The 25,645-nt window shown below is 42.9% G+C and overlaps 1 protein-coding gene across 2 annotated transcripts in view; it reads right to left on the bottom strand.

Annotated features, from left to right (window-relative positions):
* LOC119971954 (kinesin-like protein KIF18A) overlaps nucleotides 1–25,171 on the bottom strand; it is a 111,924-nt gene extending 86,753 nt beyond the window's left edge. Inside the window, exons 1-6 of one of the 2 annotated variants that reach the window (XM_038808318.1) lie at nucleotides 25,065–25,171; nucleotides 22,356–22,742; nucleotides 18,169–18,326; nucleotides 12,565–12,669; nucleotides 7,980–8,090; nucleotides 3,646–3,843 (exon numbers count right to left, since the gene is read on the bottom strand). In XM_038808318.1, coding sequence (XP_038664246.1) covers nucleotides 3,646–3,843; nucleotides 7,980–8,090; nucleotides 12,565–12,669; nucleotides 18,169–18,326; nucleotides 22,356–22,677 — 894 coding nt within the window. In that variant the 5' untranslated portion in view covers nucleotides 22,678–22,742; nucleotides 25,065–25,171. Of the gene's footprint in view, nucleotides 1–3,645; nucleotides 3,844–7,979; nucleotides 8,091–12,564; nucleotides 12,670–18,168; nucleotides 18,327–22,355; nucleotides 22,743–24,528; nucleotides 24,665–25,064 lie in introns of those variants that run through there. The other variant, XM_038808319.1, reaches the window with a different exon arrangement.
* Between the last annotated feature and the right edge of the window lie 474 nt (nucleotides 25,172–25,645).

Below are 25,645 nucleotides of genomic sequence, written 5' to 3' on the forward strand. Positions count from 1 at the left end.
CCTCTACAAACGGGATGGTCTACACCTGGACCAGAGGGGTACCAATATCCTGGGGAGTAAATTTGCTAATGCTCTTCGGGAGGGTTTAAACTAATTCAGCAGAGGGTTGGGAACCTGAATTGTAGCTCCAGTATACAGGAGGTTGAGAGTAGTGAGGTCATGAGTAAGGTTTCAAAGTTGCAGGAGTGTACTGGCAGGCAGGAAGGTGGTTTAAAGTGTGTCTACTTCAACGCCAGGAGCATCTGGAATAAGGTTGGTGAACTTGTGGCATGGGTTGGTGCCTGGGACTTCGATATTGTGGCCATTTCGGAGGCATGCATAGAGCAGGGACAGGAATGGTTGTTGCAGGTTCCGGGGTTTAGATATTTCAGTAAGCTCAGGCAAGGTGGTAAAAGAGGGGGAGGGGTGGCATTGTTAGTCAAGGACAGTATTACGGTGACAGAAAGGACGTTTGATGAGGACTCGTCTACTGAGGTAGTATGGGCTGAGGTTAGAAACAGGAAAGGAGAGGTCACCCTGTTGGGAGTTTTCTATCAGCCTCCGAAAAGTTCCAGAGATGTAAAGGAAAGGATTGCAAAGATGATTCTGGATCGAAGCGAAAGTAACAGGGTAGTTGTTATGGGGGACTTTAACTTTCCAAATATGGACTGGAAACGCTATAGTTTGAGTACTTTAGATGGTCCGTTTTTGTCCAATGTGTGCAGGAGGGTTTCCTGACACAGTGTGTAGATAGGCCAACGAGAGCCGAGGCCACATTGGATTTGGTACTAGGTAATGAACCAGGACAGGTGTTAGATTTGGAGGTAGGTGAGCACTTTGGTGATAGCGACCACAATTCGGTTATGTTTACTTTAGCGATGGAAAGGGATAGGTATATACCGCAGGGCAAGAGTTATATCTGGGGGAAAGGCAATTATGATTCGATGAGGCAAGACTTAGGATGCATAGGTTGGGGAGGGAAACTGCAGGTGATGGGCACAATTGAAATGTGGAGCTTGTTCAAGGAACAGCTACTGCGTGTCCTTGGTAAGTATGTACCCGTCAGGCGGGGGGGGGGGGTTGTGAGAGTGGTCGAGCGAGAGGGAACCGTGGTTTACTAAAGTAGTTAAATCACTTTTCAAGAGCGAGAAGGAGGCTTATGTAAAGATGAGACGTGAAGGTTCAGTTCAGGCGCTCGAGAGTTACAAGTTAACTAGGAAGGACCTAAAAAGAGAGCTAAGAAGAGCCAGGAGGGGACATGAGAAGTCTTTGGCAGGTAGGATCAAGGATAACACTAAAGCTTTCTATAGATATGTCAGGAATAAAAGAATGACTAGGGTAAGAGTAGGGCCAGTCAAGGACAGTAGTGGGAAGTTATGAGTGGAGTCCGAGGAGATAGGAGAGGTGCTAAATGAATATTTTTCGTCAGTATTCACACAGGAAAAAGACAATGTTGTCGAGGAGAATACTGACATACAGGCTACTAGACTAGAGGGGCTTGAGGTTCATAAGGAGGAAAGTGTGAAAATAGACAAGTCCCCTGGGCCGGATGGGATTTATCCTAGGATTCTCTGGAAAGCTAGGGAAGAGATTGCTGAGCCTTTGGCTTTGATCTTTATGTCATCATTGTCTACAGGAATAGTGCCAGAAGACTGGAGGATAGCAAATGTTGTCCCCTTGTTCAAGAAGGGGAGTAGAGACAACCCCGGTAACTATAGACCAGTGAGCCTTACTTCTGTTGTGTGAAAAGTCTTGGAAAGGTTTATAAGAGATAGGATTTATAACCATCCGGAAAGGAATAATTTGATTAGCGATAGTCAACACGGTTTTGTGACGGGTAGGTCGTGCCTAACAAACCTTATTGAGTTCTTTGAGAAGGTGACCAAACAGGTGGAAGAGGGTAAAGCAATTGATGTGGTGCATATGAATTTCAGTAAAGCGTTTGATAAGGTTCCCCATGGTAGGCTATTGCAGAAAATACGGAGGCATGGGATTCAGGGTGATTCAGCGGTTTGGATCAGAAATTGGCTAGCTGGAAGAAGACAAAGGGTGGTGGTTGATGGGAAATATTCAGCCTGGAGTTCAGTTACTAGTGGTGTACCACAAGGATCTGTTCTGGGGTCACTGCTGTTTGACATTTTTATAAATGACCTGGAGGAGGACGTAGAAGGATGGGTGAGTAAATTTGCAGATGACACTAAAATCAGTGGAGTTGTGGACAGTGTGGAAGGATGTTGCAAGTTACAGAGGGATATAGATAAGCTGCAGAGCTGGGCTGAGAGGTGGCAAATGGAGTTTAATGCAGAAAAGTGTGATGTGATTAATTTTGGAAGGAATAACAAGAAGAGAGTACTGGGTTAATGGTAAGATTCTTGGTAGGGTGGATGAGCAGAGAGATCTCGGTGTCCATGTACATAGATCCCTAAAAGTTGCCCCCAGGTTGATAGGGCTGTTAAGAAGGCGTACGGTGTTAGCTTTTATTGGTAGAGGGATTGAGTTTCGAAGCCATGAGGTCATGTTGCAGCTGTACAAAACTCTGGTACGGCCGCATTTGGAGTATTGCGTGCAGTTCTGGTCGCCGCATTATAGGAAGGATGTGGAAGCATTGGAAAGGGTGCAGAGGAGATTTACCAGGATGTTGCCTGGTATGGAGGGAAGATCTTATGAGGAAAGGCTGAGGGACTTGAGGCTGTTTTCGTTAGAGAGAAGAAGGTTAAGAGGTGACTTAATTGAGGCATACAGGATGATCAGAGGATTAGATAGGGTGGACAGTGAGAGCCTTTTACCTCGGATAGTGATGTCTAGCACAAAGGGACATAGCTTTAAATTGAGGGGAGACATATATAGGACAGATGTCAGAGGTAGGTTCTTTACTCAGAGAGTAGTAAGGGCATGGAATTCCCTGACTGCAACAGTAGTGGACTCACCAACATTAAGGGCATTTAAATGGTTATTGGATAAACATATGGATGATAAGGGAATAGTGTAGATGGGCTTTAGAGTGGTTTCACAGGTCGGCGCAACATCGAGGGCCAAAGGGCCTGTACTGCATTGTAATGTTCTATGTAAAAAGTATAGTTTGTCATAGCTGATTTCATTTGTGACTGGGATAAGAGTCAAATCCAAACGTGGCAGTGGCAAAAGTGGAAATCCTACCATATAGTTGTGGGTAAGTTGGGCAGGGATTTGGAAGGGGGAAAATATACTTGAGGAGGAAAGAGAAGTTGGAAATGGGAGCAGTGGTTTGCTAGGATAGAGGGGTCAAGAGTGTTTTTTTGAAGAAGAGTGATGACAGCAGATTTGAAAGGAAGCGGTTAGTACCCAAAAGGTGTGGAAAATTTCAACATCATCATCCAGATTTCAGAAGCTGTTGTCCTCCTCTCATCTGCCCAACTCTTACATCCAAAATGCAACACTCCACACGAGTGACTATTAGAATTTTTTTTCACCTGATGCAAGCAAATCCTTAACTCCTATCCATAACATACATCAAAAATGTAATTGGCACACAATGTGAAATATTAAAAATCCGATGTTTAAATGTTGGATCTATTCTGATGCCAGCAGCCTAAATTCTGGAAAGCACTTAAAAAAACAGCACCACAACATCACCAATTTGAGGTACACACCAGCTGAGCTACGGCAACAAAAGTTTTAAGTTCTTACCTTGGAATCTGCTAAGGCATTGATGACATTTCCCAGAGCCAAGAGAGACTGGTTAATATTTGCCCCCTCCCTGAAGCGAGCTGCTTTAATGTTCATCGCACTAATACGTTCAGATCCAGCCAAATCAACGAGGCACATTTTTGCAATTTTAATGTTTTGATTGATATTCGCAGTTCTCTCTTGCTGTCTTAAAAAAACCTGTAAAATAAATGAATGGTATAAAAGATCTGCTGCGAGGGCGGCATGGTGATGCAGTGGTTAGCACTTCTGCCATACAGCACTGAGGACTCGGTTCGATCCCAGGTCACTGTCTGTGTGGAGTTTGCACATTCTCCACGTGTCCGCATGGGTCTCATCCCTACAACCCAAAAACATGTGCAGATTAGGTGGATTGGCCACGCTAAATTGCCCATTAATTGGAAAAAATATAATTGGATAAATTTTTGTTAAAAGCGAAAGATTTCCACTGTGCAAAACTAAAGGCTTTGAGAATACTAAAACTGAAAAATAAACACATTCATCTATTGCGCATAAATCCGCTTCAGACTATTACATAAAGTTGACAATGGTGGAGCTTATGCTGGGGAAACTAAAGCTTGGACTTTGAAATAGAGTACAATTGCAAATGAGATACTCATGCAGGTTACCCCTGTGCATCTTAAAAACTTTACCAAATTCTTCAATTAAATACAATCTAAATAGCTACCACAATTTATTTTAGTTAAAATGCACGCCATTAATGGCTTTCTTAAAAAAAAACAGCATCAGGCTGAAAGGGTCGCATGGTTTGCGGCAGCACAGTGGTTAGCACAGTTGCTTCACAGCTCCAGGGTCCCAGGTTTAATTCCCGGCTTGGGTCACTGTCTGTGCGGAGTCTGCACGTTCTCCCCGTGTCTGCGTGGGTTTCCTCCGGGTGCTCTGGTTTCCTTCCACAGTCCAAAGATCTGCAGGTCAGGTGGATTGGTCGTGTTAAATTGCCCTTGGTGTCCAAAAAGGTTGGGTGGGTTTACTGGGATAGGTTGGAAGTGTGGGCTTAAGTGGGGTGCTCTTTCCAAGGGCCAGTGCGGACTTGCAGGGCCGAATAGCCTCCTTCTGTAAATTCTATGTGCATCATGTGATATAGAATTCTTTTTTCGAATTTGCTTTTTCCTGAAATACTTTGAGAAAGAATGCAAGGAGGATCTCCAAACTTGCCTACAAAGAACACTTGCATTTCATAAACCCTTTCATGACCTTAGGGTTTCCCGAAGTGCTTTATTGTCAATGAAGTACTTTTGAAGTGTAGACACTGTTGTAACAGAAGAAATACATTTCAAAGTAATTTTATGTATGCAAGGCAATTGGATTTTATAATTTCAATGTTTTCCACGGCTTAAGACAAAAGCCTACAAAAGAACAGTTTGCAATCTCCCTCAAGTTACAAGAACTGAGAATATTAAAAACAATTTATTTCTTCAACCACCAACATTAAAGGTGCTATATAAATGAATAAAATGCTTGAGGCACCTCAGTAGCAAAGGGAATAGATAATCAAGCAGAGAAAGTAAAGAACTCATTCTAGGTAGGGATCACACATTATCACAAAGGATATTATAGTTCAATCATGGATGATGTTTCTATCTAGAGCAGTCAGAATAATGCAAGGAGATACAAATAAATGAATTGGGGGAGATTAAATTAAATATGGGTTTGGGGATCAGTCCACATATAAATCACACCCATTCATTTTCCTAAAAGCAGGATGTTAACATAAAAAATTGGAGCAGGCCATTCGAGCCTGCTCCGCCATTCATTATGATCATGGTGGATCATCAGGTTCAGTACCCTGACCCCGCCTTGCCCCCATATCCCTTGATCCATTTAACCCCAAGAGCTATATTTAATTCCTTCTTGAAATTACACAATGTTTTCACCTCAATTACTTTTTGTGGTGGTGAATTCTCACCACTCTCTGGGTGAAGAAATATCTCTAATTTCAGTCCTAAAAGGGTTATCCTCAAACTATGACCCCTAGGTCTGGACTCCCTCACCATCTGGAACATTCTTTCTGAATCTACCCCGTCTAGTCCTGTCCGAATTGTGCAAGTTTCGACGGCACACCCCCCTCACTCTTCTAAATTCCAAATAATATAATCGTAACCGATTTAGGCTCCCCTCATATGACAGTTCCGCCATCCCAGAATAAGCCTGGTAAATCTTTACTGCACCCCCTTTAAAGCAAGACCCCCTTTAAAGCAAGAACATTCATCCTCAGATAAGGACACCAAAATTGCACTCAATACCCCAGGTGTGGCCTCACCAATGCCCTATACAATTGTAGTAAAGCATCTATATCAGGGGTGGGCAAACTTTTCCGTGCAAGGGCCACATTCAGAAATTCACAATTTTTAAGGGCCGCATAGTATATTAATTAATAGTCCCGGTTGTAATCAATTAGCGTGTGGCATATACCTCAGCGCTTCCCCCGGCGGCATCCTGCATTTAGCCCTCTTTTTCTCTACTTTTCAAAAATGGCGCATCACCCGGTTATGATTCTGGGCGCCTCATATAGAACATAGAACAGTACAGCACAGAACAGGCCCTTCGGCCCTCGATGTTGTGCCGAGCAATGATCACCCTACTCAAGTCAACGTATCCACCCTATACCAGTAACCCAACAGCCCCCCCCCCCCCCCCATTAGCCTTATTTTTAAAAAAAATGTTTTTTTTAATTTAAAAAAAATTTTTTTTTTTTAAACTTTAAAAAAATAAAAAATTTTTTTAATGACTTGATCTTGGTGGGCCGCATAAAGACCTTTGGCGGGCCGCATGTGGCCCGCGGGCCGTAGTTTGCCCACCCCTGATCTATATCCTTATACTCAAATTTACTTGCTGTGAAGGCCAACATACCATTTGCCTTCTTTACTGCCTGCTGTACCTGCATGCTTACTTTCAGCAATTGATGCACGAGGACACCAAGGTCTCGCTGAGTATCTATTAGCCTCATAGTCAAACCAGGTCACAGTTTAATGCCCTGTCTAAAAGTCTGTGTTCTATTATGTTTCTTGTGGCAGCATAACTCTCATTGTAGGCTTGTTATGCATGGGTTCTGACCAGTCATGAGGAGATAACCCTCACCACACAATAGCCAGCCCTGGACTTGTCTTTCTGGTTCTAATAAGGTAAAATCGAGGACTGCAACAGAATGAATGAATTGTATTAGCTGGCAGATTAACAAGCGTTCACCTGCATGATGCCTGCCAGTGGCAAGACACCAGCTGTACATTAAGGCAGTGGAATTATTTTCTTGTGCTAAAGATTGTGGAGCTCAGGTGTATGCAGAGCAATGTGCATGCATCCTAAAGCATTAGGCTGCCTGCAATCTGTGCAAAACGTCATGCTTGGTCCGTACCGCTGGCAAGATGTAGGAGTTGAAAGTGTTTTCATTCTAGTGATTCTCAGTAACCTCCCTCACACAGCAGGGTACTGCAAGCTTTGAGATGCTACTTAGTTCTCCAGCAACAGCCTGAAAGAAGCCAAGGACATTAAAAAGTAAGTCCTAAAGTCACCTTGACAGTCTAAGGTAAATCTGTTTTTTATCTTGCTTCGAGGTTGCAGTTGTGGCTGCAGAACTGACAAGATTTCACTCATAATTAGTGAGTCAAAGATATTGTGTGCACAGGTCATCGCTGAAGTAAGAGAATTGCCTTCTGTGGGTATGACCTCCTACTAAATTGCCCATTGCTCCTTCGTTCTTCTGCGTAGGCACTCTTCTTTCTCTGTCATGTTTAATTCCCAGAGGATACACTAATGAGTCACCCATGTCTGGATGGCCAAAGGTAACAAGACTAGCTGTACTATTTCCCATGCTTAAACTTTAGCCCAGTATAGTAAACCTCCAAAGAAAATGTGCAAAGCATACAGCAGCCAAACTGATCCAGTAACCAACCTGCAGCCACTCCTTGATCTCTTTAAATAGCACTGACAGGGGCGGGTGGGGGTAAGGAGTCTGTCGTGCAGTACAACGTTATGTTCATCTGTACGAGGTCAAGTTAGGACATTGGTCGAAGCTGTTAAATATCAGCAGTGGGCTTCAAATCAGTGCTGCACAATGATTGTTGTCAATGACTCTGCTCTGCATACTGCCAGGAGCTGTTAGGGGTGAGCAAACTCCGTAAGATGGCATCTTAGCAGTGTGAGCACACAATCTGGGCACTATTTTGAAACCTGACGTGTCAAGTGGCCCCTCTGTGCTGTGTTATGAATATATGATTTGTACTAACAAATCGACACAGTTCAGAAAAATCCATCTACAAATAAGCAATAATGAATTGAGCTTATATTCATAGAATTACCTGAAAGACAGCATGAGAACGCGAAGAATTGGAGTTAACATCAGTAGGATGTTGCGTTCTATTTTTATTCCCATAATCCAACATCTGAAGGAGCTGTTTTGAAGATGTAGGCTACAAAATATTGTTACAAGAAAGGCATTCAATTTTTATCAATAATTTTTATACAAGTCAGTCAAATCATAAACAGAGTGTGTGTCAACTATTTCTGCAACATATTTTCTTACATTGTGCTCAATATCACTATGAGGTAGAGATGCCGGCGTTGGACTGGGGTGAGCACAGTAAGAAGTCTTACAACACCAGGTTAAAGTCCAACAGGTTTGTTTCAAACACTAGCTTTCGGAGCACTCTCCTTCCTCAGGTGAATGATTCACCTGAGGAAAGATCAGTGCTCCGAAAGCTAATGTTTGAAACAAACCTGTTGGACTTTAACCTGGTGTTGTAAGACTTCTTACAATGTCACTGTAGAAGAGGTTGACATTTCAGTCCTAATAATGTTTTCTCTCTTCCATTGACATGAAAGGTAGTGGGTGCCTGGAACTCGCTGCCAGAGGTGGAGGTGGAAGCAGGGACGATAGTGACGTTTAATGGGCATCTTGACAAATACATGAATAGGATGGGAATAGAGGGATAAGGACCCCAGAAGTGCAGAAAATTTCAGTTTAGATGGGCAGTATGGTCAGCACAGGCATGGAGGGCCAAAGAGCCTGTTCCTGTGCTGTACTTTTCTTTGTTCTTTGAAGGATCTGGGCCTGTTATTTGCTGGTAAGCAGGGAATTGGAGTAGGTCGAGGTCTGCCAAACCTTTGTCTTACAATCAGGACAAGTGTCAAATTTCAAATAATCAGAAGAATTTATACTCTCGGACAGTGCTTCTCAAACTATCTGATGTGGCGGACCGGCAGTTTTTTTTCAATGTGCCAGGGACCGGTGAGCGAAACAAGCCAATTCAGGATTACTGTCTCTTTCTTTTCTGGAAACACGCCACGTACCGGCAGACGATGGCTCGCGTACCGGTACCACACTTTGAGAAGCACTGCTCTAGGAGAAATGAATGCTGAGGTTGATATATTGACCGAGTATGGTCTACATACTCGCAATCAGGTGGCGTTTGCAAAACCCAACACAAAGCATCCAATTGTTGGATGTGATTTTACAATGGTGTGCCCAATCATAGCTGATAATATCTACACTAACAACCAAGATAATCAATCAAGCTCAATGTGTCTCATTTATGCATGCTAGAAGCAACATATTTTCATATGTTAGTAACATTCTCTGCAAATAAAAGGAATATGTTCAAGGCTCATGGCTTTTTTGAATACAAGGAGCTTGGGGAGTCTATACGAACTAGTAGACCATTCGGTCCCTCGAACCTGCTCTAAAGTTCAGCGATATCTTGATCTGATTGTGCCTCAACTGCACATTTCCACCTACCCCCGCTAACCTTTGACTACTGTTAGTAGAGGATCTACTTTAGCTTCAAAATATTCAATAACCCTTCCTCCATTGCCCTCTGGGGAAGAGAGTTTCAGACTCATGACATTTACAAAAAAAATGTCTCCTTGTCTCTACTTTAAAATGGGAGACCTCTTATTTTTATAACTGTGTCCTCTAATTATAGACTCTCCCACAAGGATATCCTTTCAGCATTCATCCTGTCAAGCCTTCTCAGGGTCTTGTCTTCACCTCTCATTCTTCTAAACTCCAATGGATATAGGCCAAACCCGTCTAATCTTTTGTCATAACCCCACCCCAGTTTTGGTTGAACAAATTGTTTCTGAACTGCATTCAACACATTTAAATTTTTCTTAAGTAGAGACAAAACTGTACACAGTTCTCCAGAAATGGTCCCACCAACACCCTATACAACTATATTAAAACATCCTGACTTTTATAATCCATTCCGCTCGAAATTAACAACATTCTATTCGCCTTCCTAATCACTTGTAGTACCCACATTCTAACTTTTGGTGACTCATATACCTGTACACCCAGATGCCTCTACCACAACTGCTGTAATCTCTCTAGCTCCCTGTTGCTTTCTCCATGCTAACACCCAGGCAATAGTAGACTTACATAGAATTTACAGTGCAGAAGGAGGCCATGCGGCCCATCGAGTCTGCACCGGCTCCTGGAAAGAGCACCCTACCCAAGGTTAACACCTCCACCCTATCCCCATAACCCAGTAACCTCACCCAACACTAAGGGCAATTTTGGACACTAAGGGCAATTGATCATGGCCAATCCACCTAACCTGCACATCTTGGGACTGTGGGAGGAAACCGGAGCACCCGGAGGAAACCCACGCATACACGGGGAGGACGTGCAGACTCCGCACAGACAGTGACCCAAGCCGGAATCGAACCTGGGACCCTGCAGCTGTGAAGCGATTGTGCTATCCACAATGCTACTGTGCTGCCCCAAACAACCAGCGCCCATTTCTTCTGTATATTGGTGTGATCATTTGAAATTTGGCATCCTTGGGTTTGTCCTGATGAGTGCAAGAAAAAAGCTTTGACAACACCTCGCTTTTTAGCAATATTCTCTTATTTTTACAATATGCTTTACTGTCTTGTTCCAAATACAGCACTCAATTGTAACAAATGAGTTGGACTGGGGTGCTTCACTCATAAATGAATTTCAAGTTTAAAACATTAGTAAAAGAAGTGATACAACCATACATTGGGCTGATTTTTTAAGTAGTTTCAACATCCCATGCCAATTAAAATATGTTCAACCACAAACAAACCAGCAAATATTCATATAATGAAAATAATTGTTTTTTTCCTCAAGTCAAGGCTGCAAACTTCCCCCTGTATCAGCCATTCGGTTGAGGGATGTCCAACATCATCCCGTTACTTTGCTCAAGTGCCCCATAATTGACAACGGACAACTTGTTAAACCAAACCAAATCTAATCCGATGTGCAGGTGTGCACATTTCCAGCAGGAAACAATGGATGGTAAACAGAAGCAAACTCTGGATTGATTTTACTAGCTTTAGGCCAGGACATGAAGGATAACTGCACCGCGTCACCACTACACCACACATCCAGATTTGAGAGCTTCCTGATCAGGCTGGTTCAGCTACTCAAAGTCTATATTTATAAACTCATCCAGAGAATCAGTTGTAAACTGGAGATATAAATATTGGATTGACAGCAGCTTTCTGCTGCTTATTCGTGCATATGTATTAAATAAAAGAAAAATTCATACAATGCAAGCTTTTGACACAGGAATTCAGAGGTAAATCCAACTAAAACCCAAAATAATTTGAGCCATCCATGTAAAGCTAGTGGCTGCTTCATGGGTTTTTAAATCTTGATTCTCAAGTTAAAGTAGAGATGGGATGAATAGGTCTTCTTCAGGTTGGCAAAGATCATTGTTGGGGCCTCAACTATTCACAATCTACAATGACTTTGATGAAGGGACTGAATGTATAGTAGCTAAAATTTGCCGATGGTACCAAACTAAGTAGGAAAGTAAGCTGTCAAGAGGGGATAAAGGGATATAGGCAGCAAACATTTGACAGATGGAGTCTAATGTGGGGAAGTGTGAATTTACCAACCTTGACATAGAGAATGGAAAAGTAATGCACTATTTAAATAGGAGGAAATTGCAGAATCTAGTGGTAGAGGGATATGAAAGTCCTGGTGTATGACTGACAAGCGGTAGTATGCAAGTACAGCAAGTGTAGGCAAATGGAAAGATGATGTTTATTGCAAGGGGAATGGAATACAAAAGTAGGGATGTCTTGCTGCAGCAATCCAAAGCCTTGTTGGGACCACACTGGGGCTAAAAATGTATATCTCAAATGGTCTTTAGAGTTCTCTTCCCAAGAAAACAATGGAGATGGAGTCATTAAAATGTATTCATGGCTGAATTGGATAAAGCTTTTGATATACAAGGGAGTTAAGGGTAATGGGGGGAGGGGGGAGAGAAGACAAATTGACCACAACCAGATTGGCTGTGATCTCAGTGAATGGTGAAGCAGCCTCAAAAGGCTAAATGGCCTATTTCTTATCCTCAGTTCGATGTTGTGATTACAGGCATGGAATCTGACTAATTATTGGAGCATTCTCGTCAAGTCCTATATTTGAATACTTCAGTTTTTTTCCCGCAAGAAAATGAGAGAAAAGGTTCAGAAGAGATTTGATTGGTGTTCAAAATCACAAGGCATCGAGCCAGAGTAGATAGTGAAATGGATCGCATTGGTGGAAAGCTAGAGGACCAGATTTAAGGTGAATAGAAAAATAGTAAATGTGAGATTAAGAAAGCTTTTTATGAAGCGAGTGGTTAACATCGGAAATGCATTGTCTGAGAGGATGTCGGAAGCAGATTCAATCATGGCTTTCAAAAGGGAATTGGTTAAGTAATTGATGAGGAACAATTTGCAGAGCTGGGGAGTAGGTCTAGCTATGTTGGTCTTGCAGAGAGGCAACACAGACAACAGGCCGACTGGCCGCTTTCTTTAAAGACTGTTTTATCGCACTCAATACTCCATTTGATAAAGGAAATCTTCTAGACCAGATTTGGAGTGTTTAATATGATTTGACTGAATGATAATTATTTTTAAAAGTAGTACCTTGTGTAGCGTTAACCCCTGGACAATGACTCCACTTTGAGCATCCTCTCGCACTGCCAGGGATCTGGAGTTGGTCAACAGGTCTCGGACCTCCTCATTGTACACCTAAAAAAAAACAAATTGATTAGACTATGAAGGTTTAAGCTCTATTTCACATTTCAATACTCTTATGTAAAGAAGATTGATCTAATTGATGTATTGCCAGCATTCCCATGCCAATTTCCTCAACCACCCTTCCTCCTTCCATTGTTAAGTGGTGAGCTCAATCCTGTCTTCAGTCGAAGTTTACATGCCTACATCTGTAAAAGTTAAGGCAGAATGATCAAGAGTGGAAATGGTCAGTGGTCAGAATGACTTAGACTTCTACCTCGGTAGCAAATTATTATTGACAATACCTCTCAAGGGAGAATGATTGTCTTTCATGAGTCTGAAGATAGCCGATTTTAAACTTTGGTTACAGTGTGTTCTTTTCACCATCAGTCTTTCCCCCTTAATTTTGGTCAGTATTCGGTCTCATGATGCTGGGATCCTTCCCACAGATTCTGTCACTATCTGGCTTGATCCAGGGCAATAGTCTCCCAGGAGTAAATTTCAATGTTGTATTTTACTGTGCCGATTTTCTGCATTTCCTCAAAGTGTTCCCTCTGCTTTGGAATGACGGCTCTGACTTGAACGTGGAGAGGGCAGCCTGCTATCTAACATCCAACTATGCAACCAACCCAATGAAACTGATGGCACATGATCAATGCTTGTGATGCCCGTTTGAGAGAGGACTTGGCCTTCTCAATGTTCAGTGCAAATCCTCTATTCTCATATGCCTCAGTAAATATGTTGATGGTTCTCCAGAGCTCCGTTTCTGACACAGCACTTACTAACCGAGTATCATCAGTGTATTGGAGCTCAATGACTGAGGTTGGCGTGGTGGTAGATTTTGATTAGAGTTACCGGAGATTAGGTTACTATCCATTTGATAAATAAACTGCACTCCAACAGAGAGCTTCCACTGAACTTAGCACTTTTGGCTATAGGTTGTTGCTCACTAGGTATATTTACTCAGCCATTGATGAAGCTTCAAGGGACACTTCACTGTACGCACATAAACAGAACTGATCTAGATGCCTCACACAGGAGGGTGTGAAACTAACCAACTAGAGCCCAGTGTGCTTCAAATACCCGACAAATAATCGGCATGCTCAAAGGTAACATTAAAAACATTGCACTGGATATATCTTCATTTAATTTTAAACGATATTTGACTATCCGATTACATCACACTGATGTAGAGGAGCTTTATTTTGGCCAATTTCTTGTAGCTTTTTGGTTAATTTCAGCTTCAACCATAACCTCAAAGCAAGAACGTCATCCCATGATGGTAAAATAAGACTTGCCAATCACACTTAAAAACTAAAGCCAGCCAATTCATCCCGTCCGGAATTATACGTTGAAGAGCAATTAAAGTCTGATTGACTCAACCTTGCAGTTGCCTCACCAAGTAATTAAAACGAGCTGCTTGCTGAACTATCAAACATTGTGGGCTAAAAAATTCACCTGCTCCTGTTTTTAGGTAGAGGTTATAATGCGCAACCTGTCCATGACATTTCACGTTAAGTCAACGAGCACACAATCATACTGCCTGCGAGGGGGATTGTAACGTTCAAGGCTAGCAGGCGTTCCAGCCAGCCGACGGCTCTTAAAGGCAATCTGTTTCTCTTAAATCAAAGCTGCACTGAATTACAGGAGACTGCTGCTGAATGCTTTGGTGCAATGCTACACGGGGGAATGGCAGAAAGAGAGTTCCCAGTTTTAGAAATGCAGCACTAGAGGTGTTAATCATGGAGATACAAGGCGAGAGGCCTAGTTTTGGATAGAACTTGGGCCCAAATGTGGCTTGACACTTGACATGAGCGGACTGCAGTCAAGAAAGACGGATGGCATAGTTAATCTGCTAGCACCCCAGAGGGCCAGGTTTACTGATGGATTCCACTACAGGGATTTCAGCAGAGTGACATACAAGAGAATGTTGACGACGATGCACAGAGGCTTGGTGCATTGGCAGGGGTTGCAAAGTGACACAGAACATCATACAGAACTTGGAGCCCATCCTTTCTATTTCTATTACGATGGTAAACCCAACCATGATGGAGCATCCAATTGGTCACAGTTTCAGCTTGCACTGCAGCAGAGGCAGAAGCCATCCAACATTTAAGTTAAGCAGTGGAAGCTCAGGTGGATGTTATGATCCACAATTCTCGCAACATCCCGATAATATTTTCTCCAACGGATTACTAGGATTGGTGGAAGTGGCACTGTGGTTCATACACCTACTTTCTCCTCTCCGGATGTCAGCATTCATGCGCCCACTTCTACCACTTCCCTGGTGCCCTTGATGTTGCCTCTCAGCCAGCTAGCCCAAACTGCTGACACCTCTGCTGAGATAGTGCAGGCTGGAGGTAGGCCCTCAAGATCCAGAGCTGTTCAAAGATGCCCTGTAAGACTATGTGTGGATGGATCAGCAGTCAAGCGAGTATCACGAGGACAAGCAAGGGCAATTGCAAGACACACTAAGCTGATGCATAAAGGTAATTTCTCTCCATGCATCTGCATGTAATGTTGGATAAAGATATAAAGACATTAATTAGATTTTTGTGGGTGCCCTTTAATGGATGATAGCCAAGAGGGAAATGCTCAGATGAATATAACAGTGGGTCCACAGGGCTCAAGGAAAGTAGTTTTATTGAAAGTAAGTTTGAGAAGACCCAGGCCAATTTTTCTGCTCCATATATGTGCACTGTCCTCACGTCAGCAGCCTCACGTACAGAGAACAGTCGTTGTCCCTCAGTTTCTACCATCTGGAGACCCAATGATAGCAGGTGCAGCTAACTTGTACAGGACAAATACATGACAGATGCTGCCAAGATAGCAGGCACTCATTACCGGCTTATTGGGACTAGACCCACACCAACTGAGTGTTTACAGAATGGTAGTCCATGTGGTTCCTGGACCATTCCCATATATTTTGGTGTCTTGAAGTTTGAACGATAGTGCAATACAACATTGGAAATCCCTCCATCCTAACAAAGCCATGTGTCATCTTACCTTGCTTGTCCCTTACAAGGGGTCAATTACAAGGGGTCACGATTTCAAGGTGAGAGGGGAAAAGTTTAAGGGAGAGGTGCGTGGAAAGTTTTTTTACGCAGAGGGTGGTGGGTGCCTGGAATGCTTTGCCAGCAGAGGTGGTAGAGGCAGGTACGAGAGCATCATTTAAGATGCATCTAGACAGATATATGAACGGGTGGCGAACAATGTACTCACGAGACAATATACTCTCTTCTGGAATAAGAAAAGGAATAACACCAAGACTATGGCTCCTCAAGCCAGCTTCACTATTCACTAAGGCACGGCTGACCCATGGCCTCAGTTCCACTTTCATATCACATGATTCCCTGACCAAAAATCTCAAATGTCAGGAATGTGGTAAGTTAACAAGATTAACAGTGAACATGAGATGAAAATAAAATAACAGAAAAGAAACACCACCAGCAGGCACCTAGTGGAATAATGAGGTACGGTTTTCCCAGTAACAAGATTAGCAGGAGTCCAGAGACACTGAAGGTACAAATGGCCAACTTTGTTTACTAGAGATTAGTGGGGCTATAAACTTCTAAAGCCAAAGGATTCGAGTGAGGTGGACAGTAGAATCCAGAGGGGAATATGAAAGCGATTGAACAGTATAATTGAAAAAAAAGAGGCTAGTTCTCCATCCAACTGCCAGACAGGCCTAACTCAGTCGAAGGAGAAGTAAGTCAAAAGAACCTCAGCTGCTAGTTAGCACTGCTCCTTTAAAGAAAGGTCTTTGTATTGCTGAAGACCTATTCAGCTGGGAGTGATCAACAAGTTGACAGGACATGCATAAAATGCCCTGAAATCATCATCATTCCTGCAGGTATCCCCACACACGTTAGTGCCCTTTCTGGCATGGGTAGTGTCACAAATCAGAGCAACACCGTTTTCTGGTTTTCAGGACCAGTGGCACTTGTCCAATTTTGCACTCCTTCAAACTGCACAGCTCCACAATAACAATGAAAATGCCATTTTGCTCATTATATTGTACAAGATTCTTTCTTTTAAAACGGTGTCTTCTCTAAGCACCATGAGTAATTTGATGGGAGATCTATTACTTTTATCTATTTGTTTTTTTATTAAAAATGCATCCAACAATACGGTTTTCTGAATTGCAGACACCTTTTTTTCATCTATTAGAAAAACATCACAAACTGTTAAAGTGAAAAGTGGCCATGCTCAGTGAAATCAAAGGGAATATCCTCACAGAATATATCCTATACTTAGCAAATGCAACACAAGGGTCATCTTTCCTAGTAATTCAATTTCATACTTGCATCGCCCATTAACTTCAATTTTGGTTGCAGACTTTTTTTGTTCCACCACTTCCCACAAGATGGTAGGAAGAGAGTATCCAGGCAAATGTGAGGTGATGCATTTTGGAAGATCTAACTCAAGAGCAGACTATATGGTCAATGGAAGAGTCCTGGGGAAAATTAATGTACAGAAAGATCTGGGAGTTCAGGAACATTGTACCACGAAGGTGGCAACGCAGGTCGATAGAGTGGTCAAGAAGGCATACAACACGCTTGCCTTCATTGGATGTGGTATTGAGTACAAGAGTCGGCAGGTCATGTTACAGTTGTATTGGACTTTGGTTAGGCCACATTTGGAATACTGCGTGCAGTTCTGGTCGCCACACTACCAGAAGGATGTGGATGCTTTAGAGAGGATGCAGAGGAGGTTCACCAGGATGTTGCCTGGTATGGAGGGTGCTAGCTATGAAGAAAGGTTGAGTAGATTAGGATTGTTTTCATTGGAAAGACGGAGGTTGAGGGGAGACCTGATTGAGGTCTACAAAATTATGAGAGGTATGGACAGGGTGGATAGCAACAAGCTTTTTCCAAGAGTGGTGGTGTCAATTACAAGGGGTCACGATTTCAAAGGTGAGAGGGGAAAAGTTTAAGGGAGATGAGTGTGGAAAGTTTTTTACGCAGAGGGTGGTGGGTGCCTGGAATGCTTTGCCAGCAGAGGTGGTAGAGGCGGGTACGAGAGCATAATTTAAGATGCATCTAGACAGATATATGAACAGGTGGGGAACAGAGAGAAGTAGACCTTGGAAAATAGGCAACAGGTTTAGATAAAGGATCTGGATCGGCGCAGGCTGGGAGGGCCGAAGGGCCTGTTCCTGTGCTGTAATTTTCTTTGTTCTATTAGTAAAGTCGCCATGGTCCCCGATGACCATAGGCTGCTTTCCAATCTTTGAGGGAGAGAGATGACTGGTGGTGATTTAACCGAGGGATCACCACACCTCAGGTGAAGGGCAAAGTTGAGAAGGCCTTCATGGATAATCTCAGGTGATACGGAAATTGAACCCTGTTGGCCTCGCTCTGCATCCAGCCGAAGGAGCAAAACCGTATTACAACAAAGTTAAAACCAGTAACAACTTTACTCATAGACTTGCAATCTGTGTTAAAATAAGCATTATTCAATTTACGTGGGATTCAGTATCAGCTGATAAAATTTTAACATTTTAAATCTCACCTCCAAATAGGAGACTGCAACGTCACAACATTTCTCATCTTTTAACTGTTCTATTCGATTGTATAATTCCTTCATAGTTCGATACATCACCCCAGGCTGTCCAGGTGATCCGAGCATGGTGTGTGTTTTTCCAGATCCTGTTGCACCATATGCAAAGACTACAAAAAAAACATAGTTATTACATGTTCATTTGATGACAGCAGTTTCATTAAAATTGATTCGTTTACAAATAAATAAAATGTAGTTATCAATTTTGTGCAGAGTTCAATCATACAAACTACTCCATGTCTCAATGGTCATCACCATTTGTTCATTCAAAACACTTTTCAGAAGTTTAAAGTGAAAAGTTAGGTGAAAAGTTAGGAGTATGAAAAAAGTTACGGTGGTGTTTTTGTAAACTAGAAATACATCCATTGACTTTTGAACCAAGATAGTAGGCATTAAAAGGATATGGCAAGAAGGCAGGTGGATTTCCTGTCATTTAAAAAATATTACTGGTGGATAGCCTGCATCCAGACACAAAACACATGATATCTAAATAATAAAAAATATTATACACTTCCTTCCACCAAGCTTCAATCTTTCTTGCAACATTTTCACCAGTTTTTATTCACCATTTTCCCCAATATAAAATCCTTTGTCCTAGTTATAATCGATGCTTGACACTCTAGTTGCACCTTCTGTTGCAGAGGGCATTGTATAATCTCAATTTTTTATTTTCTAGTTCCTCTATCTATTTTGGAAAATATCTCTGCATCGTCAACTTTGCTTCTCAGTTTTCCAAATTTCGACAAGCTTTCTGTTTTACCTAAAATTACATTAAACATTTGATTTTGTTGCCCTATTGGTCAAGACTTTTGGGAATTGGCCTACGCTATACTCATTTTTTTGGAAAGATTCTCCTCTCCCTTGATGCGTCTATCCTCACCTCCAACAATACGTATGAGAAGTTCATGGATTTCTCAACTAATAAGATAGAGGCCATTCATTTATCTGTAAGCTCCACATCCCCAATTTCCTCAAGTTCTCTGCTGCACTTTCTCCAATTTCCCAATAAAACTTTGCTGACTCATGTTCTGTCTGCTTCCTCGACCCTATTCCCACTAAACTGCTGACCATCCAAATTCCTCGTCTGGTCCTCATGCTAGCAGACATTCTGAAAGGCTCGTCCACTTCAGGTGCTGCCCCTCTCTCCTGTAAACCGTCCATTACCTTGCTCACCAACACTTGACCTCACCATCCTGGCAAACTACCTGCACCCCCGCCCCATCCTGGTCTTCCCATTCCAAAGTCCATGAATTTGTTGTAACTTCACAAATCTTTTCCCATCTTTATTAAAACTCTACATTTGAATCCCTCCAATCAGGTTTCCACCCTTGATGAAGCGCCAAAACAGTAAAAGTCATGAATGACATCCTATGTGACCAGACTCCTGAATGACTCTCTTATGGACTGATCTGATCTCTTCACATATCTTCTCTACTGAGTAGTACTGCACTCCGTATCTCACCCGTTGCCTGTGCTTATGTTTTACATTGTGGATTGATGCATGTCCAATGTTTTTTTTCTCCCGAGTGTGGAATGATCAGTCTGGACTGTACACAGAAAAGTTTTCACTGTACCTTGGTGACAATAAAACAAATCCAAATCCATGACAAAGGTAAACCATCCGTCCTCATCCTTCACAACCTGTCTGCAGCCTTCAACAAGGTTCATCACAATATCCTCCAATATCTCTCCACCACCATCCAGCTGGGTGAGGCTGATCTCATCTAGTTCCGTAATGTATTTAAATGTCGCAGAATATCACTTGCAATGCACAATAGTTTATAGTTTGGTTCCCGCACTGTTAATTATGGGATCCTTTAAGGATCAAAGCCTCACCTCCTCCTATTCACATGCTGCCCTTCAAAAGCATTGCCTGAAAGCACAGCATTAATTTTCACATGCATGTTGATGACACCCAGCTCCACCTCACATTCTGCCCCCTTTGTTATGGAATCTACCCACAAAAGGAATAGTCTCTTCATATCTACCCTAACAAATTTTGTACTTTTAAATAACTTTAATAGATCAACTCTCGACTGTTAAGATTCAAGGATAAAAAGATACTTTCTACACAGGTGGTCAACCAGGACACAAAGAACATGCAGGACTTCCCAAACTGCATACCATGGGCTTCATCTGCCACACCCACATTAAACTGTTGCCTTCAAGAAATGTCTTTAAAAAAGAAAGACATTTAAAATAACAAGAAAGTGGTAGAAATGCTCAGCTGTCTGCCAGCATCTCTGGAGACAAACAGGTAACGTTTTGAGTCCGTACGAGTCTTCAGAAATGTAAATGGTATTAAGTGGGCGGCATGGTGGCTAGCACTGCTGCCTCACAGTGCCAGAGACCCGGATTCAATTCCGACCTTGGATGACTGTTTGACTGGAGTTTGCACGTTCTCCCTGTGTCTGCGTGGGTTTCTTCCGGGTGCTCCGGTTTCTTCCCACAGTTCAAAGATATACAGGTTATGTGGATTGGCCATAATCAATTGTCCTGTGGGTCCAAAATGTTAGGTTACATTAGGTGTTGTTACTGAGTTAAGGGGCCTGACCCGAGGTATAGTACCCTTTCGGAGTTTGTGCAAACTCGATGGGCCGAATGTCCTCCTTCTGCAGTGTAGTGATTCACCGATTCTAACCCAAGTGTAATTTTACACCAACTACAACTCAATCCTCAGATCCAGTCAAGGTTTTCTTTTAAAATATCTATTTGAAGATATTTGCAGCTATTATATTGGAATATGCAATATGCTAATTGTACATAGCAAATTATTCAACTGCTCTTTCAGTTCCCCAGATTCTAGATCAAAGCCAACGTATCAACTATATTTGTAACCTAAAATTACCTTCATGGTCAATTTTATCCTATTAATTTCACCAGTTGTATTACTTTATTCACAATAATTTCTTTAAACTCCCAAAACCGTGCTGGTCCCCACTACAGTATTTCCTGAATGTTTTGTGTGTCCTCTACCAGGAAGACAGATGTAAAATATTTGTTCAAATGACTGTCATTTCTTATTTGCCAATTTCTCCCTGTGCTGCGTATTAAAAAAAATATTCATTCAGAGGATGTGGTTGTCATTGGCTGGGCGAGCATTCATTGCCCAACCCCAAAGGCTTTCTAGACTATTTCACAGGGCATTTAAGAGCCTAAGGACATTAGATTTTTACAATAATCACTGCATGGATTTTTACAATAATCACTACATGGCCATGATGAGGTTATGGAATTCAAACTGCACCATATGTCGTGTTGGGATTCAAATCCAGGTCATCAGAGCATTACGCTGGGTCTCTGGGTTACTAGTCCAGTGACAATACCACTATGCCACCACCTATCCCTTCTAAGGGGCCCATATTTATTTTTGCTTATATACCAATCACTTTTATTATCTGGTTTCATGCCTCTAGCCAGTTAACTCTCATTTTCCTTTCCATGAAGACATAGGAGCAGAATTAGGCCACTCGGCCCATCGAGTCTGCTCCGACATTCAATCATGGCTGATCAATTTTGTGGTAATCCTTTGCATTCTAAAATCCTCAGGTTGCTATTCTTTTTGGAAACATGAAAGGTACCACCTTTAACTTCTCGTTCGTGAGGGTTGGACAACTTTTTCTTTGTAGTTTTAAAATCCTCAAGGGAGTGTGTGTTGCAACTTAAGAATCAAAGTTTCCCAATCCGACTTAAATCAACATAGTTTGATTGCCGCCCCCCCCACAAGATTTAAGACCGTGTTTCTGAATGAACTAATAAATCCGTTCATATTATGACCACTCTTTACCAGGTCCCTTTACTATCAAGGCTATTAATCCTTTCTCATAGAATAATACTAGATCCAAATAGATTGTTCTGTCGTTAGTTTTTCGACATACTGATCCAGAAAACGCTCTTATATACAGATGCCACAAGCTCACCTGCAACACTGCAAATGTAGTTTGTTGAGAATGTAATGATTAAAGACCTTGTATTACCTATGCCCGCACCCCATTTCCTGTTTTTAAATCTGCCCAACACAATTACGGTTGGGAGCAATAAACTACTCCCACCAATGCTTTCTGTTTCTTAGCTCCACATATTTTTATCAAAGCATCCCAAATAAATTTAAGAAATAGGAATTATTCAAAATACTTTACCTGTACAGTTATATCCATTGAAAACGCTCTCTAGAATTGACTTTGTCTCTTCAAATATATCCGACTGGGAGGAATCCCCACCCAAAACCCGGTCAAAGACAAATTGAAGATCCTTGTTTTTCCTTTTGTTCAAGTCACGATGCTTAACTTTACAGCCATAAGAATAGTTAATTTCCTCCACTTTGGGATCAAAAACCAACATGTGCTTATCAACTACGTGCACAACTTTGTGGTGCTGTCCATTTTGCTCTCTTGAATTTTCGGGTCGGACGCGGATAAAAACTTTTACATGATTACACACATCATTTTCAGTAGAAGGCATAATGGCATGATCAGATGTTTCTCTTTTTAAGGATCTCTTTCAAATGTAGCTCATTCACTTCTTTCCTGGAAGAATTATAAACAAAAATAAATTTGCATTGTGTCATTATTGTATTACAGAAACAAAAGTTACTTAAAGTCAAGCTTCAATTTCAGGCCAAGTGCAAAATAGCCACTTCCTGTGCCACAGACTTTCCATGTTCGCTTCACAAGTGCTCTCAGCAGATAGCTCACCGAACACTTCACCTTTTTCCCAACAAAAGTCAGAGATCCACCAACATAACCAGAAACCATACAAATACATTTGTCAACTTTTATACAGTATACATATTAGAGGGTACTTTGTAAAAGACTTGCATAAAGTGCTTCCATTTGCAAGACAACACTGCAGTAGGCTGAACTGACAACGAAACCGGTTTATGGATTTACAGGTTTTACAAGGATGAGAACTGTCAACAGTACAAATAAAAGCATTACTTCTACATCCAAAATTACATGCAAACTCTCAATTGGCTGGGAATGGGAAATAGCAGAGTAGCTTGGGTGAATCAATTTAAATTAGCAACAATATTGTTACAGTTCAAGCTCTTAAAATGCAGGTACTGTACTTTTATAAGTCCAGAAAGCCAAACCTGTAATTCATTTCATTAAGTGGTTCGGTGTTAAAAAATGAAGTCTATTTTAGCATACAACACTTAGCTGTAGACTGAAAGGTGCAAATTTCTCTTCAAAAGGCCAGGAGACTACAAGTCAATTAATCAACATGCATTGGAGGAGATAAGACTTTTAACAAATGAACTGGCTATGGATTAAGTCAATCATCATAAAGCATTTCAGGTTACACACAAGATTTTATGGCAACGGTAAAACATTTGCAATTATGGGAATGAGGTAATGTGTCAAAACAGTTGAGGGCAGAAAGCACACTGGCCAACCATGAAACGCTGTCACAAACCATTAGACCATACAGTGCAGAAGGAAGCCATTCGGCCCATCGAGTCTGCACCGACCCACTTAAGCCCTCACTTCCACCCTATCCCTGTAACCCAATAACCCCCTCCTAACCTTTTTGATCACTAAGGGCAATTTATTATGGCCAATCCACCTAACCTGCCCGTCTTTGGACTGTGGGAGGAAACCGGAGCACCCGGAGGAAACCCACGTAGACACGGGGAGAACGTGCAGACTCCGCGCAGTGACCCAGCGGGGAAATGAACCTGGGACCCTGGCACTGTGAAGCCACAGTGCTATCCACTTGTGCTACCGTGCTGCCCATTGTCAAAGCAAAAATCTATCCATTATTGTAGATGGGAATTAGACAGCTGCTTGCGCCTATTTAATAATTGTCACAATTGTCACAAGTAGGCTTACGTTAACACTGCGATTAAGTTACTGTGAAACACCCCTATCGCCACACAACAGCGACTGTTCGGATACACGGAGGGAGAATTCAGACCGTCCAATTCACCTAACAAGCACGTCTTCCGGGACTTTTGGGAGGAAACTGGAGCCACCCGGAGGAAACTCATGCAGACACGGGAGAACGTGCAGACTCTGCAGATAGTGACCCAATTTGGGAATAGAACCCGGGTCCCTGGCGCTGTGAAGTAACAGTGTTACCCACGGTGCCACCGCATCACTTCAAATGTGGCTTAGTGACCCAGTCACCTCTGGGCCACAAGTAGGGATGCCAACTGTGATTAAATGCATTCCTGGAGGTCTCAATGCACGGCACACCCCATGGTCCAGCCATTAGTCAGCCAACAAGTCCATCCTTGTGCCGTGCCGTCTTCGCTGGGCAAACTGACGCAAAAAAAGGCTCATTGCCCCAATAGGATGATGCTCGACCTGCCTGCCAAAGGGCTTTCTTTCCCCCATCTTCACCATTTTTGAACGTAGTAAGAAGTCTTCCAACACTAAGTTAATCACTCGCTTTCAGAGCACTGCTCCTTCCTCAGGTGAATGAAGAGGTAGGTTTCTGAACCTGCTAAAGGACTGTTCAAAGAAAATAAACAATGATTATTGTTTCAAACAGCCCGCTGATGTGTCTGCAGCGTTGCCCCCAACAGCCTGCTGGGGATGGATCTCCAGGCCAATCCTGGAAGGTTGGCAACCCGGGCCGCTCGGTTGCAGGTTCAAGCCGCCCACCAACTCAGGCCTCTCAGGCGGGAAGGAGCACTGCTCTGCCGGCCGTGCCGAATTTTAGATCAGACATTCAACTCTGGTGCCGTTTACCGGTTCCTGGAGGAGAGGAGCTGACATTCCACCCCGCCCGGCTATTATTTATTCTTAAACATCACCAACACCCCACTCTTCCCCCACCCACAGATTAACCAGGTCATCGCCACATTTGCAAACGTTAGCACTGGCAGGATAGCCGACACTCACCGGCTCTGTTTTGGCGGGTTCGCTTCCACCGTCCCGGAGCGAAGGGGGGGGGGGGGGGGGTGGCGGTAGGCGGCGCGCGCGCACGCGCGCGGCCCACACGATTTAAACTCCAACCGTCCCCAGAAGGGCCGGCCTGCCATTGGCTGGCGGGGCGCGGGACATGACGTCAGCGCGTCGCCCGAAGGAGCCCGCTTCAATCCGATTGGTGGCGCGCGAGACAGGACGTCAGCGCGTCGCCGACCGCCCCCGCCCCCGCACGGAGATCAGGACAATGAGGGTATCCAGGCTGGATGGTCGCTTGCTCTCCAACCAACCGTGACCCCTGGTTTAAAGACAAATCGGTCAGCAATCCCTCCTCCCTCCCATTTCAACACTTTCATTCGCAGGAATTAAAAAAAAATCATAGATTGTAAAAAAAAACAAAAGGAATATCGACCGGCATAATTGATATGTGTGTGTGTGGGGGGAGGGGGAGATGTGTGTGTGGGGGGAGGGGGAGATGTGTGTGTGGGGGGAGGGGGAGATGTGTGTGTGGGGGGAGGGGGAGGTGTGTGTGTGGGGGGAGGGGGAGGTGTGTGTGT

This window comes from Scyliorhinus canicula, chromosome 9 (genome assembly GCF_902713615.1).
Source record: "Scyliorhinus canicula chromosome 9, sScyCan1.1, whole genome shotgun sequence".
Classification (NCBI taxonomy): domain Eukaryota; kingdom Metazoa; phylum Chordata; class Chondrichthyes; order Carcharhiniformes; family Scyliorhinidae; genus Scyliorhinus; species Scyliorhinus canicula.